The following is an 11700-nucleotide window of genomic DNA, read 5'->3' on the forward strand; positions in this document are numbered from 1 at the left end:
GGAGCTGGTGGAGGGGACGGCTCACACACACACACACACACACACAGGGGGCGCTGTACTAGAGTGTGGCACTGTGTGCGCAGGTACTCGTACGGGGAGCTGGTGGAGGGGACGGCTCACACACACACACACACACACACACACAGGGGGCGCTGTACTAGAGTGTGGCACTGTGTGCGCAGGTACTCGTACGGGGAGCTGGTGGAGGGGACGGCTCACACACACACACACACACACACACACACACACACAGGGGGCGCTGTACTAGAGTGTGGCACTGTGTGCGCAGGTACTCGTACGGGGAGCTGGTGGAGGGGACGGCTCACACACACAGACACACACACACACACACACACACACACACACACAGGGGGCGCTGTACTAGAGTGTGGCATTGTGTGCGCAGGTACTCGTACGGGGAGCTGGTGGAGGGGACGGCTCACTCACACACACACACACACACACACACACAGGGGGCGCTGTACTAGAGTGTGGCACTGTGTGCGCAGGTACTCGTACGGGGAGCTGGTGGAGGGGACGGCTCACCCACACAAACACACAAACAGGGGGCGCTGTACTAGAGTGTGGCACTGTGTGCGCAGGTACTCGCGCACACACACACACACACACACACACACACACACACACACACACAGGGGGCGCTGTACTAGAGTGTGGCACTGTGTGCGCAGGTACTCGTACGGGGAGCTGGTGGAGGGGACGGCTCACACACACAAACACACACACAGGGGGCGCTGTACTAGAGTGTGGCACTGTGTGCGCAGGTACTCGTACGGGGAGCTGGTGGAGGGGACGGCTCACACTCGCTTCGCTGTGGCGGACGACAGAGGAGAGCCAGTCTTCATCAGAGGACTGGAGCTGCAGAGCACTGTGAGTCACTTTTTTGTTCTGTTTCATGTTAATTCTATTTTATTTGCTTTGGCAACACTGATTGTACCTATCGGTCATGCTAATAAAGCACCTTGAATTGAATTGAGAGCACAGAGGGGAGAGGAGAGAGACAGAGGAGAGGGGAGAGGAGAGGGGAGAGGAGAGGGAGAGGAGAGGGACAGAGGAGAGGGGAGAGGAGAGAGACAAGAGAGGAGAGAGACAGGAGAGGCGGGAGAGAGAGAGGAGACAGAGGAGAGGGAGAGGAGAGAGACAGAGGAGAGGGGAGAGGAGAGAGGAGAGAGACAGGAGAGGTGGGAGAGAGAGAGGAGACAGAAGAGAGAGACAGAAGAGAGGGGAGAGGAGAGAGGAGAGAGACAGGAGAGGCGGGAGAGAGAGAGGAGACAGAAGAGAGGAGAGGGACAGAGAGAGGAAGGCAGAGATTCGTTGGTCGTGCCAGTAAAGCTTCTTGAATTGAACTGAGCAGAGAGGAGGAGACGGCAGCCAGAGCGGCGGTGACCTCTGACCCGCGCCGTGCCCTCTGACCTCTGTGCAGGTGCGCGGCGGGGAGGCGGAGTTCCGGGTGAACAGCTCCAGGCTGTCCGAGCTCGTCCGCCGGCCGCTGGCGGAGCTGACCGGCGCCCGGTTCTACATCGCCGCCTCCGTCATGGAGAGGACCAGTGAGTGGGGCCCACACTGTCGGAGTGAGAGAGAGAGTGAGGGGTCTTTACACCCCCTGTCAGAGTGAGAGAGAGAGTGAGGGGTCTTTACACCCCCTGTCAGAGTGAGAGTGGAATGTATAGGATATTACACTTCTGTGTCTCCCGCCAGCTTCCTCTCCCTTTGTCTCAGTCCCACACTCTCTCACTCTCTCTCTCGCGCTGTCTCCCTCCCTCCCTCAGGCGGGGAGCTGCAGGAAGCCGAGCTGACTGTGAAGTTTGTCGACTCGGTGTACAGTGTCGATCTCTCCAGGACCCGCAGACACTTCGTCCCCGGAGTGCCCTTCCACGTCTCGGTGAGTCCCGGGACACGCCTGTCCTCTCCTCCGGTGCGCACCGGACGGCTCTCTCTCTCCCTCCCTCCCTCCCACTCCTTCTCACTCTCTCTCACTCTTTCCCCACCAGGCCTTGGTCAGTTACCCTGATGGTTCTCCAGCTGCCCGGGTCCCAGTCCTCATCCAAGTGTCGGGGTCAAAGGACGTAGTCCAAAAGGTCACCGACGAAGAGGGGGCAGTGCACCACAAGTTCAACATACCAGGCGGAGGATCTCTCACAGTCACCGTGAGCTGCAGCACGTTAATCACTGTTCATCATGTAGCCATCTCTCTGTGTGAGGAGTGCCTCTGGGGTCTGTGTGAGGGTCTGGACTCCTCTTTCTGTGTGAGGAGTGCCTCTGGGGTCTGTGTGAGGGTCTGGACTCCTCTCTCTGTGTGAGGAGTGTCTCTGGGGTCTGTGTGAGGGTCTGGACTCCTCTCTCTGTGTGAGGAGTGTCTCTGGGGTCTGTGTGAGGGTCTGGACTCCTCTCTCTGTGTGAGGAGTGTCTCTGGGGTCTGTGTGAGGGTCTGGACTGCTCTCTCTGTGTGAGGAGTGTCTCTGGGGTCTGTGTGAGGGTCTGGACTCCTCTCTCTGTGTGAGGAGTGTCTCTGGGGTCTGTGTGGGGGTCTGGACTCCTCTCTCTGTGTGAGGAGTGTCTCTGGGGTCTGTGTGAGGGTCTGTACTGCTCTCTCAGTGTGAGGAGTGTCTCTGGGGTCTGTGTGAGGGTCTGGACTGCTCTCTCTGTGTGAGGAGTGTCTCTGGGGTCTGTGTGAGGGTCTGTATTAACCTCTCTTTCAGGTGACTGTGAAAGGAGAGGATTCTGGCTCTCAGGTGACCTCTCACCCCACATCCTCGCCAAGCGGCAGCTTCCTGTATCTGAACGTGGAATCAGGAGTCACCACCGCCAATCAAGGCATCAATATTCTGTTCGTCACCCCCGGGGGCTCTCCTCATGGCAGCATGTTTTACTTACTGGTGAGTTCCGGAGACAGTTCTGTCCTCCCGGTCACCTGGCTCGGGGCTCCCATCGAGCTGTACCAGACTCTCCTGCCTCTCTCTGTCCAGGCGGTCAGCTGAGGACACAGCTGTATAATCGTATTCTCTCTGTCCAGGTGGTCAGCCGAGGACACAGCTGTATAATCGTCCTCTCTCTCTGTCCAGGTGGTCAGCCGAGGACACAGCTGTATAATCGTCCTCTCTCTCTGTCCAGGTGGTCAGCCGAGGACACAGCTGTATAATTGTCCTCTTTCTCTGTCCAGGTGGCCAGCCGAGGGGACAGCTGTATAATTGTCCTCTCTCTCTGTCCAGGTGGTCATCCGAGGGGACAGCTGTATAATCGTATTCTCTGTGTCCAGGTGGTCAGCCGAGGGGACTGCTGTATAATTGTTCTCTCTCTCTGTCCAGGTGGTCAGCCGAGAGGGGAGCTGTATAATCGTCCTCTCTCTCTGTCCAGGTGGTCAGCCGAGGACACAGCTGTATAATCGTCCTCTCTCTCTGTCCAGGTGGTCAGCCGAGGACACAGCTGTATAATCGTCCTCTCTCTCTGTCCAGGTGGTCAGCCGAGGGGACAGCTGTATAATCGTCCTCTCTCTCTGTCCAGGTGGTCAGCTGAGGACACAGCTGTGTAATCGTCCTCTCTCTCTGTCCAGGTGGTCAGCCGAGGACACAGCTGTATAATCGTCCTCTCTCTCTGTCCAGGTGGTCAGCCGAGGACAGCTGCGCAGGGCAGTGTCGGTCCCGGCCTCTAAAGTGACGGCGTTCAGGCTCTCCCTCACCAGCGACCTCGTGCCCTCCTTCCGCCTGATCGGCTACTACCACACCTCCGGCGGCGACGTCATCGCCGACTCCGCCTGGGTCGACGTGCGGGACGAGTGCGAGGGCCAGGTGAGAGGAGGGGGAGGGACGGGGAGACACGGGGAGGCGGGGGAGGCAGGGGGAGGGGCCCGCTCACTCCTGTTGTCTGTGTGTCAGATATCCGTGACCGCCAGCAAGAGCCGGTACTCTCCGGGCTCCCCGGGGAGTCTCCTCATCCACACGGACGGGTTCCCTGGCAAGGTGGCGCTGCTGGCCGTGGACACAGCCATGTACGCCCTCAAGAGGCAGAACCGGCTGACGGCTCGGCAGGTGAGAACAGTTACACTAGCAGCTGTAGCAGCAGCAGCAGGGGGACTAGCAGCTGTAGCAGCAGCAGCAGCAGTAGTTATAGTGCAGTAGCAGTAGTTGTAGCAGTAGCAGCAGCAGCAGTAGTTATAGTGCGGTAGCAGTAGTTGTAGCAGTAGCATTAGCAGCAGCAGTAGTTATAGTGCAGTAGCAGTAGTTGTAGCAGTAGCAGCAGCAGCAGCAGTAGTTATAGTGCAGTAGCAGTAGTTGTAGCAGTAGCAGCAGCAGCAGCAGCAGTAGTTATAGTGTGGTAGCAGTAGTTGTAGCAGTAGCAGCAGCAGCAGTAGTTATAGTGCAGTAGCAGTAGTTGTAGCAGTAGCAGCAGCAGCAGTAGTTATAGTGCGGTAGCAGTAGTTGTAGCAGTAGCAGCAGCAGCAGTAGTTATAGTGCGGTAGCAGTAGTTGTAGCAGTAGCTGCAGCAGCAGTAGTTATAGTGCAGTAGCAGTAGTTGTAGCAGTAGCAGCAGCAGCAGTAGTTATAGTGCAGTAGCAGTAGTTGTAGCAGTAGCAGCAGCAGCAGCAGTAGTTATAGTGCAGTAGCAGTAGTTGTAGCAGTAGCAGCAGCAGCAGCAGTAGTTATAGTGCAGTAGCAGTAGTTGTAGCAGTAGCAGCAGCAGCAGCAGTAGTTATAGTGTGGTAGCAGTAGTTGTAGCAGTAGCAGCAGCAGCAGTAGTTATAGTGCGGTAGCAGTAGTTGTAGCAGTAGCAGCAGCAGTAGTTATAGTGCAGTAGCAGTAGTTGTAGCAGTAGCAGCAGCAGCAGTAGTTATAGTGCGGTAGCAGTAGTTGTAGCAGTAGCAGCAGCAGCAGTAGTTATAGTGCAGTAGCAGTAGTTGTAGCAGTAGCAGCAGCAGTAGTTATAGTGCGGTAGCAGTAGTTGTAGCAGTAGCAGCAGCAGCAGTAGTTATAGTGCGGTAGCAGTAGTTGTAGCAGTAGCTGCAGCAGCAGTAGTTATAGTGCAGTAGCAGTAGTTGTAGCAGTAGCTGCAGCAGCAGTAGTTATAGTGTGGTAGCAGTAGTTGTAGCAGTAGCTGCAGCAGCAGCAGTAGTTATAGTGCGGTAGCAGTAGTTGTAGCAGTAGCAGCAGCAGCAGTAGTTATAGTGCGATAGCAGTAGTTGTAGCAGTAGCTGCAGCAGCAGCAGTAGTTATAGTGCAGTAGCAGTAGTTGTAGCAGTAGCTGCAGCAGCAGTAGTTATAGTGCGATAGCAGTAGTTGTAGCAGCAGCAGCAGCAGTAGTTATAGTGCAGTAGCAGTAGTTGTAGCAGTAGCTGCAGCAGCAGTAGTTATAGTGCAGTAGCAGTAGTTGTAGCAGTAGCAGCAGCAGCAGCAGTAGTTATAGTGCGGTAGCAGTAGTTGTAGCAGTAGCTGCAGCAGCAGTAGTTATAGTGCAGTAGCAGTAGTTGTAGCAGTAGCTGCAGCAGCAGTAGTTATAGTGCAGTAGCAGTAGTTGTAGCAGTAGCTGCAGCAGCAGTAGTTATAGTGCAGTAGCAGTAGTTGTAGCAGTAGCTGCAGCAGCAGTAGTTATAGTGCAGTAGCAGTAGTTGTAGCAGCAGCAGCAGTAGTTATAGTGCAGTAGCAGTAGTTGTAGCAGTAGCTGCAGCAGCAGTAGTTATAGTGGAGTAGCAGTAGTTGTAGCAGTAGCAGCAGCAGCAGCAGTAGTTATAGTGCAGTAGCAGTAGTTGTAGCAGTAGCTGCAGCAGCAGTAGTTATAGTGCAGTAGTTGTAGCAGTAGCAGTAGCAGCAGCAGTAGTTATAGTGCGATAGCAGTAGTTGTAGCAGTAGCAGCAGCAGCAGCAGTAGTTATAGTGCAGTAGCAGTAGTTGTAGCAGTAGCAGCAGCAGCAGTAGTTATAGTGCGGTAGCAGTAGTTGTAGCAGTAGCTGCAGCAGCAGTAGTTATAGTGCGGTAGCAGTAGTTGTAGCAGTAGCTGCAGCAGCAGCAGTAGTTATAGTGCGGTAGCAGTAGTTGTAGCAGTAGCAGCAGCAGCAGCAGTAGTTATAGTGCAGTAGCAGTAGTTGTAGCAGTAGCAGCAGCAGCAGTAGTTATAGTGTGGTAGCAGTAGTTGTAGCAGTAGCAGCAGCAGCAGTAGTTATAGTGCGGTAGCAGTAGTTGTAGCAGTAGCAGCAGCAGCAGTAGTTATAGTGCGGTAGCAGTAGTTGTAGCAGTAGCTGCAGCAGCAGCAGTAGTTATAGTGCGGTAGCAGTAGTTGTAGCAGTAGCAGCAGCAGCAGCAGTAGTTATAGTGCAGTAGCAGTAGTTGTAGCAGTAGCAGCAGCAGCAGTAGTTATAGTGCGGTAGCAGTAGTTGTAGCAGTAGCTGCAGCAGCAGCAGTAGTTATAGTGCGGTAGCAGTAGTTGTAGCAGTAGCAGCAGCAGCAGCAGTAGTTATAGTGCGGTAGCAGTAGTTGTAGCAGTAGCAGCAGCAGCAGTAGTTATAGTGCGGTAGCAGTAGTTGTAGCAGTAGCTGCAGCAGCAGCAGTAGTTATAGTGCAGTAGCAGTAGTTGTAGCAGTAGCAGCAGCAGCAGTAGTTATAGTGCGGTAGCAGTAGTTGTAGCAGTAGCTGCAGCAGCAGTAGTTATAGTGCGGTAGCAGTAGTTGTAGCAGTAGCAGCAGCAGCAGTAGTTATAGTGCGGTAGCAGTAGTTGTAGCAGTAGCAGCAGCAGCAGTAGTTATAGTGCGGTAGCAGTAGTTGTAGCAGTAGCTGCAGCAGCAGCAGTAGTTATAGTGCGGTAGCAGTAGTTGTAGCAGTAGCAGCAGCAGCAGTAGTTATAGTGCAGTAGCAGTAGTTGTAGCAGTAGCTGCAGCAGCAGTAGTTATAGTGCGGTAGCAGTAGTTGTAGCAGTAGCTGCAGCAGCAGCAGTAGTTATAGTGCGGTAGCAGTAGTTGTAGCAGTAGCAGCAGCAGCAGTAGTTATAGTGCAGTAGCAGTAGTTGTAGCAGTAGCAGCAGCAGCAGTAGTTATAGTGCGGTAGCAGTAGTTGTAGCAGTAGCTGCAGCAGCAGCAGTAGTTATAGTGCGGTAGCAGTAGTTGTAGCAGTAGCAGCAGCAGCAGTAGTTATAGTGCGGTAGCAGTAGTTGTAGCAGTAGCTGCAGCAGCAGCAGTAGTTATAGTGCAGTAGCAGTAGTTGTAGCAGTAGCTGCAGCAGCAGCAGTTAATATAAGGACGACTCAGAGCTGCAGTTCCACCGTCAGGCCTGTAAAGAGCAGGGGGGCGCTGTCTCTGGTGAGAGGGTACCGCGAGCCCCGTACACCGCAGCCTGCGGCCTCACCGCCCTCCTCTCCACAGGTCTTCTCCGCCATGAACTCCTACGACCTGGGCTGCTCGTTCGGGGGCGGGGCCAACATGACGGCCGTCTTCAACGACGCCGGCCTGAGCTTCATCGCCAACAAGGACTCCTCGCAGATGAGGATAGGTAGAGCAGAGAGAGTGTGTGTGTGTTACTGAGAGTGTGAGCAGCATGAGTGTGTGTGTATCTGTGTGTGTGTGAGCTTGTGTGAGACTTTGTGTAATAGTGGGAGTGTTTCTGAGAGTGTGAGCAGCATGAGTGTGTGTGAGCTTGTGCAAGCCTGCGAGTATGTGACAGTGTGTGAGCTTGTGTGTGTGAGAGTGAGTGTGTATGATCGTGTGTGTGAGACTTTATGTAGGAGTGTGTGTGAGTGTGTGTGGTCATGTGAGTGAATTTGTGTGAGACTATGAGAGTGTGAGCTCGCGAGGGTGTGTGAGCGTCTGTGTGTGAAACTGAGCTGTGAGCGCTCACGGGTCTCTGTCCCATGTGCGGCTTCCTTCTTTGCTTTCCCTTCAGGATTCAGCTGTAAGTCGGGCTTCAGACGTCAGACACGAGCTCTTAATATCAATCAGATCATGCAGTCAACAGGTGAGAGGGATCTGCTCTGTGTGAGGGTCTGGGCTCCTCTCTGTGTGTGAGGAGTGTCTCTGGGGTCTGTGTGAGGGTCTGGACTCCTCTCTCTGTGTGAGGAATGTCTCTGGGGTCTGTGTGAGGGTCTGGACTCCTCTCTCTGTGTGAGGAGTGTCTCTGGGGTCTGTGTGAGGGTCTGGACTCCTCTCTCTGTGTGAGGAGTGTCTCTGGGGCCTGTGTGAGGGTCTGTACTCCTCTCTCTGTGTGAGGAGTGTCTCTGGGGTCTGTGTGAGGGTCTGGACTCCTCTCTCTGTGTGAGGAGTGTCTCTGGGGTCTGTGTGAGATTTGGACTCCTCTCTCTCTGTGTGAGGAGTGTCTCTGGGGTCTGTGTGAGGGTCTGGACTCCTCTCTCTGTGTGAGGAGTGTCTCTGGGGTCTGTGTGAGGGTCTGGGCTCCTCTCTCTGTGTGAGGAGTGTCTCTGGGGTCTGTGTGAGGGTCTGGACTCCTCTCTCTGTGTGAGGAGTGTCTCTGGGGTCTGTGTGAGGGTCTGGACTCCTCTCTCTCTGTGTGAGGAGTGTCTCTGGGGTCTGTGTGAGGGTCTGGACTCCTCTCTCTGTGTGAGGAGTGTCTCTGGGGTCTGTGTGAGGGTCTGGACTCGTCTCCCTGTGTGAGGAGTGTCTCTGGGGTCTGTGTGAGGGTCTGGACTCCTCTCTCTGTGTGAGGAGTGTCTCTGGGGTCTGTGTGAGGGTCTGGACTCCTCTCTCTGTGTGAGGAGTGTCTCTGGGGTCTGTGTTAGGGTCTGGACTCCTCTCTCTGTGTGAGGAGTGTCTCTGGGGTCTGTGTGAGGGTCTGTACTCCTCTCTCTGTGTGAGGAGTGCCTCTGGGGTCTGTGTGAGGGTCTGGACTCCTCTCTCTGTGTGAGGAGTGTCTCTGGGGTCTGTGTGAGGGTCTGGACTCCTCTCTCTGTGTGAGGAGTGTCTCTGGGGTCTGTGTGAGGGTCTGGGCTCCTCTCTCTGTGTGAGGAGTGTCTCTGGGGTCTGTGTGAGGGTCTGGACTCCTCTCTCTGTGTGAGGAGTGCCTCTGGGGTCTGTGTGAGGGGCTGTACTCCTCTCTCTGTGTGAGGAGTGTCTCTGGGGTCTGTGTGAGGGTCTGGACTCCTCTCTCTGTGTGAGGAGTGCCTCTGGGGTCTGTGTGAGGGTCTGGACTCCTCTCTCTGTGTGAGGAGTGTCTCTGGGGTCTGTGTGAGGGTCTGGACTCGTCTCTCTGTGTGAGGAGTGTCTCTGGGGTCTGTGTGAGGGTCTGGACTCCTCTCTCTGTGTGAGGAGTGTCTCTGGGGTCTGTGTGAGGGTCTGGACTCCTCTCTCTGTGTGAGGGGTGTCTCTGGGGTCTGTGTGAGGGTCTGGACTCCTCTCTCTGTGTGAGGAGTGCCTCTGGGCTCTGTGTGAGGGTCTGGACTCCTCTCTCTGTGTGAGGAGTGTCTCTGGGGTCTGTGTGAGGGTCTGGACTCCTCTCTCTGTGTGAGGAGTGTCTCTGGGGTCTGTGTGAGGGTCTGGACTCCTCTCTCTGTGTGAGGAGTGTCTCTGGGGTCTGTGTGAGGGTCTGTAAGAGATGGTTACTGACCGTCACTCCTCCTCTCCTTCTCTGTCCCAGTGCACAGCTACAGCGACCCCGCAGTCCGGCGCTGCTGTATGCACGGTTTCACGCTGCTCCCCATGAGGAAGACCTGCGAGGAGCGCGCGCAGCGACTGGCCCCCAAGAAGGAGCTGCCTCGGGGCTGCGCGGGCGCCTTCCTGCGCTGCTGCAAGGAAGGGCAGGAGCTCCGCGAGAGGAAGAGGCGGGAGGGCAGCCGGAGGGGCGTGGCCCGCAGTGAGTGACGGCGCCGGGCTCCAATCACAGCCAGGCCCGCTGTGCTCGGAGGTCAACACTGCAGAGCGTTTACTACAGGAGTCAGGGCCGCGGCCTCGGGGCCGAGATCTGTGTTTAAGACCATCTGTGCGTCTCGCCCCGCAGCCTTCAGGGAGGAGGAGTTCGAGGACTTCTTCGACAACAACATCGCCGACCTGCGGCGCTACTTCCCACACAGCTGGCTCTTCACCGTGGTGGACGTGTCCAGGCCGGAGACGTGAGCGTGCTGCCGGCGTCCGTGTGTTCCTGTCACATGTCTGCCCGTCTGTCTCTCTCCCTGCCCGCCCGTCTGGCTCCCTGCCCACCTGTCTGGCTCCCTGCCTGCCTGTCTTCCTACCTGTCTGTCTCTCTGCCTGTCTATCTCCCTACCTGTCTGTCTCTCTGCCTGTTTATCTCCCTGCCTTTCTGTGTCTCGGTCTGTCTCTCTACCTGTCTGTCTGTTAGTTAGTCAGTCAGTCAGTCTGCCTGTCTGTCTCTCTCCCTGCCCGTCTGGCTCCCTGCCTGCCCGTCTGGCTCCCTGCCTACCTGTCTCCCTACCTGTCTGTCTCTCTGCCTGTCTATCTCCCTGCCTTTCTGTGTCTCGGTCTGTCTCTCTACCTGTCTGTCTCTTTGTCAGTCAGTCAGTCAATCAGTCAGTCTCTCAACCTGCCTGTCTGTCTCTTTCCCTGTCTGTTAGTCAGTCAGTCTGCCTGTCTGTCTCTTTCCCAGTCAGTCAGTCAGTCAGTCAGTCAGTCAGTCAGTCAGTCAGTCAGTCAGTCAGTCAGTCTGTCTCTCAACCTGCCTGTCTGTCTGTCAGTCAGGTTAGTCTCCCTGCCTGCCTGTCTGTCTCTCTCCCTGCCTGCCTGTCTGATTGTCTCTCTCCCTGCCTGCCTGTCTGTCTGTCTCCCTCACTGCCTGTCTGCGCGTCTGCCCGTCTCTCAGGAGGACGGACGTTGTGTTCCCAGACTCCATCACCAGCTGGGAGTTCCAGGCCGTCAGCCTGTCTGCCAGTAAAGGTGAGCGTCTCCCCTGCCTCTGCCCCCGCGGTCGGGGGTCCGAGCCGAGTCCTCCTCCTCTGCGCGGGGCCCCCTGCGGCGTCGCTGCCGTCGGGACAGCGCAGTGACGCTCCGCACGTGCGTGTGTGTGTGTCGCGCAGGCTTCTGCGTGGCCGAGCCCCTGCACGTGCAGGTGTTCAAGGAACTGTTCGTGTCCCTGCGCCTGCCCTACTCCGTCCGCAGGCACGAGCAGCTGGAGATCCGGGCCATCATCTACAACTACAGCGACAGGAGCGCCAAGGTAACGGCACGCTCCCTCTGTCTGTGTGAGGGTCTGTGCTCTCTCTGTGTGAGGAGTGCCTCTGGGGTCTGTGTGAGGGTCTGGGCTCCTCTCTCTGTGTGAGGAGTGTCTCTGGGGTCTGTGTGAGGGTCTGGACTCCTCTCTCTGTGTGAGGAGTGTCTCTGGGGTCTGTGTGAGGGGTCTGGACTCCTCTCTCTGTGTGAGGAGTGCCTCTGGGGTCTGTGTGAGGGTCTGGACTCCTCTCTCTGTGTGAGGAGTGCCTCTGGGGTCTGTCCTCACCTGAGTGTACCTGTTATTCATTGACGTGTACGGATGACTCTCCAGCTGTCGGTCCACATGAAGGGGGTGGAGGGGCTGTGCTCTCCAGGCACCTCCTCCGTGAAGAGTCACGAGCAGGTGACCGTGGGGAACAACAGCGCGCAGACGGTGTCGTTCTCTGTGGTCCCCATGGTGACGGGGGAGATCCCCATCACCCTGGTGGTGTTCGACCCCGAGATGGAGATGACTCTGGACTCCATCGAGAAGACCCTGCACGTGGTGGTGAGTCCCTCTGTCCCGGCCCCTGGTGTCCGATCGGCTTCTCATTC

The 11700-nt window shown here is 56.1% G+C and overlaps 1 protein-coding gene across 1 annotated transcript in view; it reads left to right on the top strand.

The window, feature by feature from the left end:
- Nucleotides 1–11700, top strand: part of c4b (complement C4B (Chido/Rodgers blood group)) — a 49134-nt gene that overhangs the window by 13591 nt on the left and 23843 nt on the right. Inside the window, exons 8-21 of the mRNA XM_088908067.1 lie at nt 786–891; nt 1445–1568; nt 1791–1903; nt 2013–2168; nt 2721–2897; nt 3621–3806; nt 3894–4046; nt 7363–7489; nt 7880–7951; nt 9584–9799; nt 9944–10055; nt 10760–10833; nt 10974–11113; nt 11438–11653. Coding sequence (XP_088764193.1) covers nt 786–891; nt 1445–1568; nt 1791–1903; nt 2013–2168; nt 2721–2897; nt 3621–3806; nt 3894–4046; nt 7363–7489; nt 7880–7951; nt 9584–9799; nt 9944–10055; nt 10760–10833; nt 10974–11113; nt 11438–11653 — 1972 coding nt within the window. The remainder of the gene's footprint in view (nt 1–785; nt 892–1444; nt 1569–1790; nt 1904–2012; nt 2169–2720; nt 2898–3620; nt 3807–3893; nt 4047–7362; nt 7490–7879; nt 7952–9583; nt 9800–9943; nt 10056–10759; nt 10834–10973; nt 11114–11437; nt 11654–11700) is intronic.

This window comes from Atractosteus spatula, assembly GCF_055471065.1.
Source record: "Atractosteus spatula isolate fAtrSpa1 chromosome 10 unlocalized genomic scaffold, fAtrSpa1.hap1 SUPER_10_unloc_1, whole genome shotgun sequence".
Lineage (NCBI taxonomy): Eukaryota > Metazoa > Chordata > Actinopteri > Semionotiformes > Lepisosteidae > Atractosteus > Atractosteus spatula.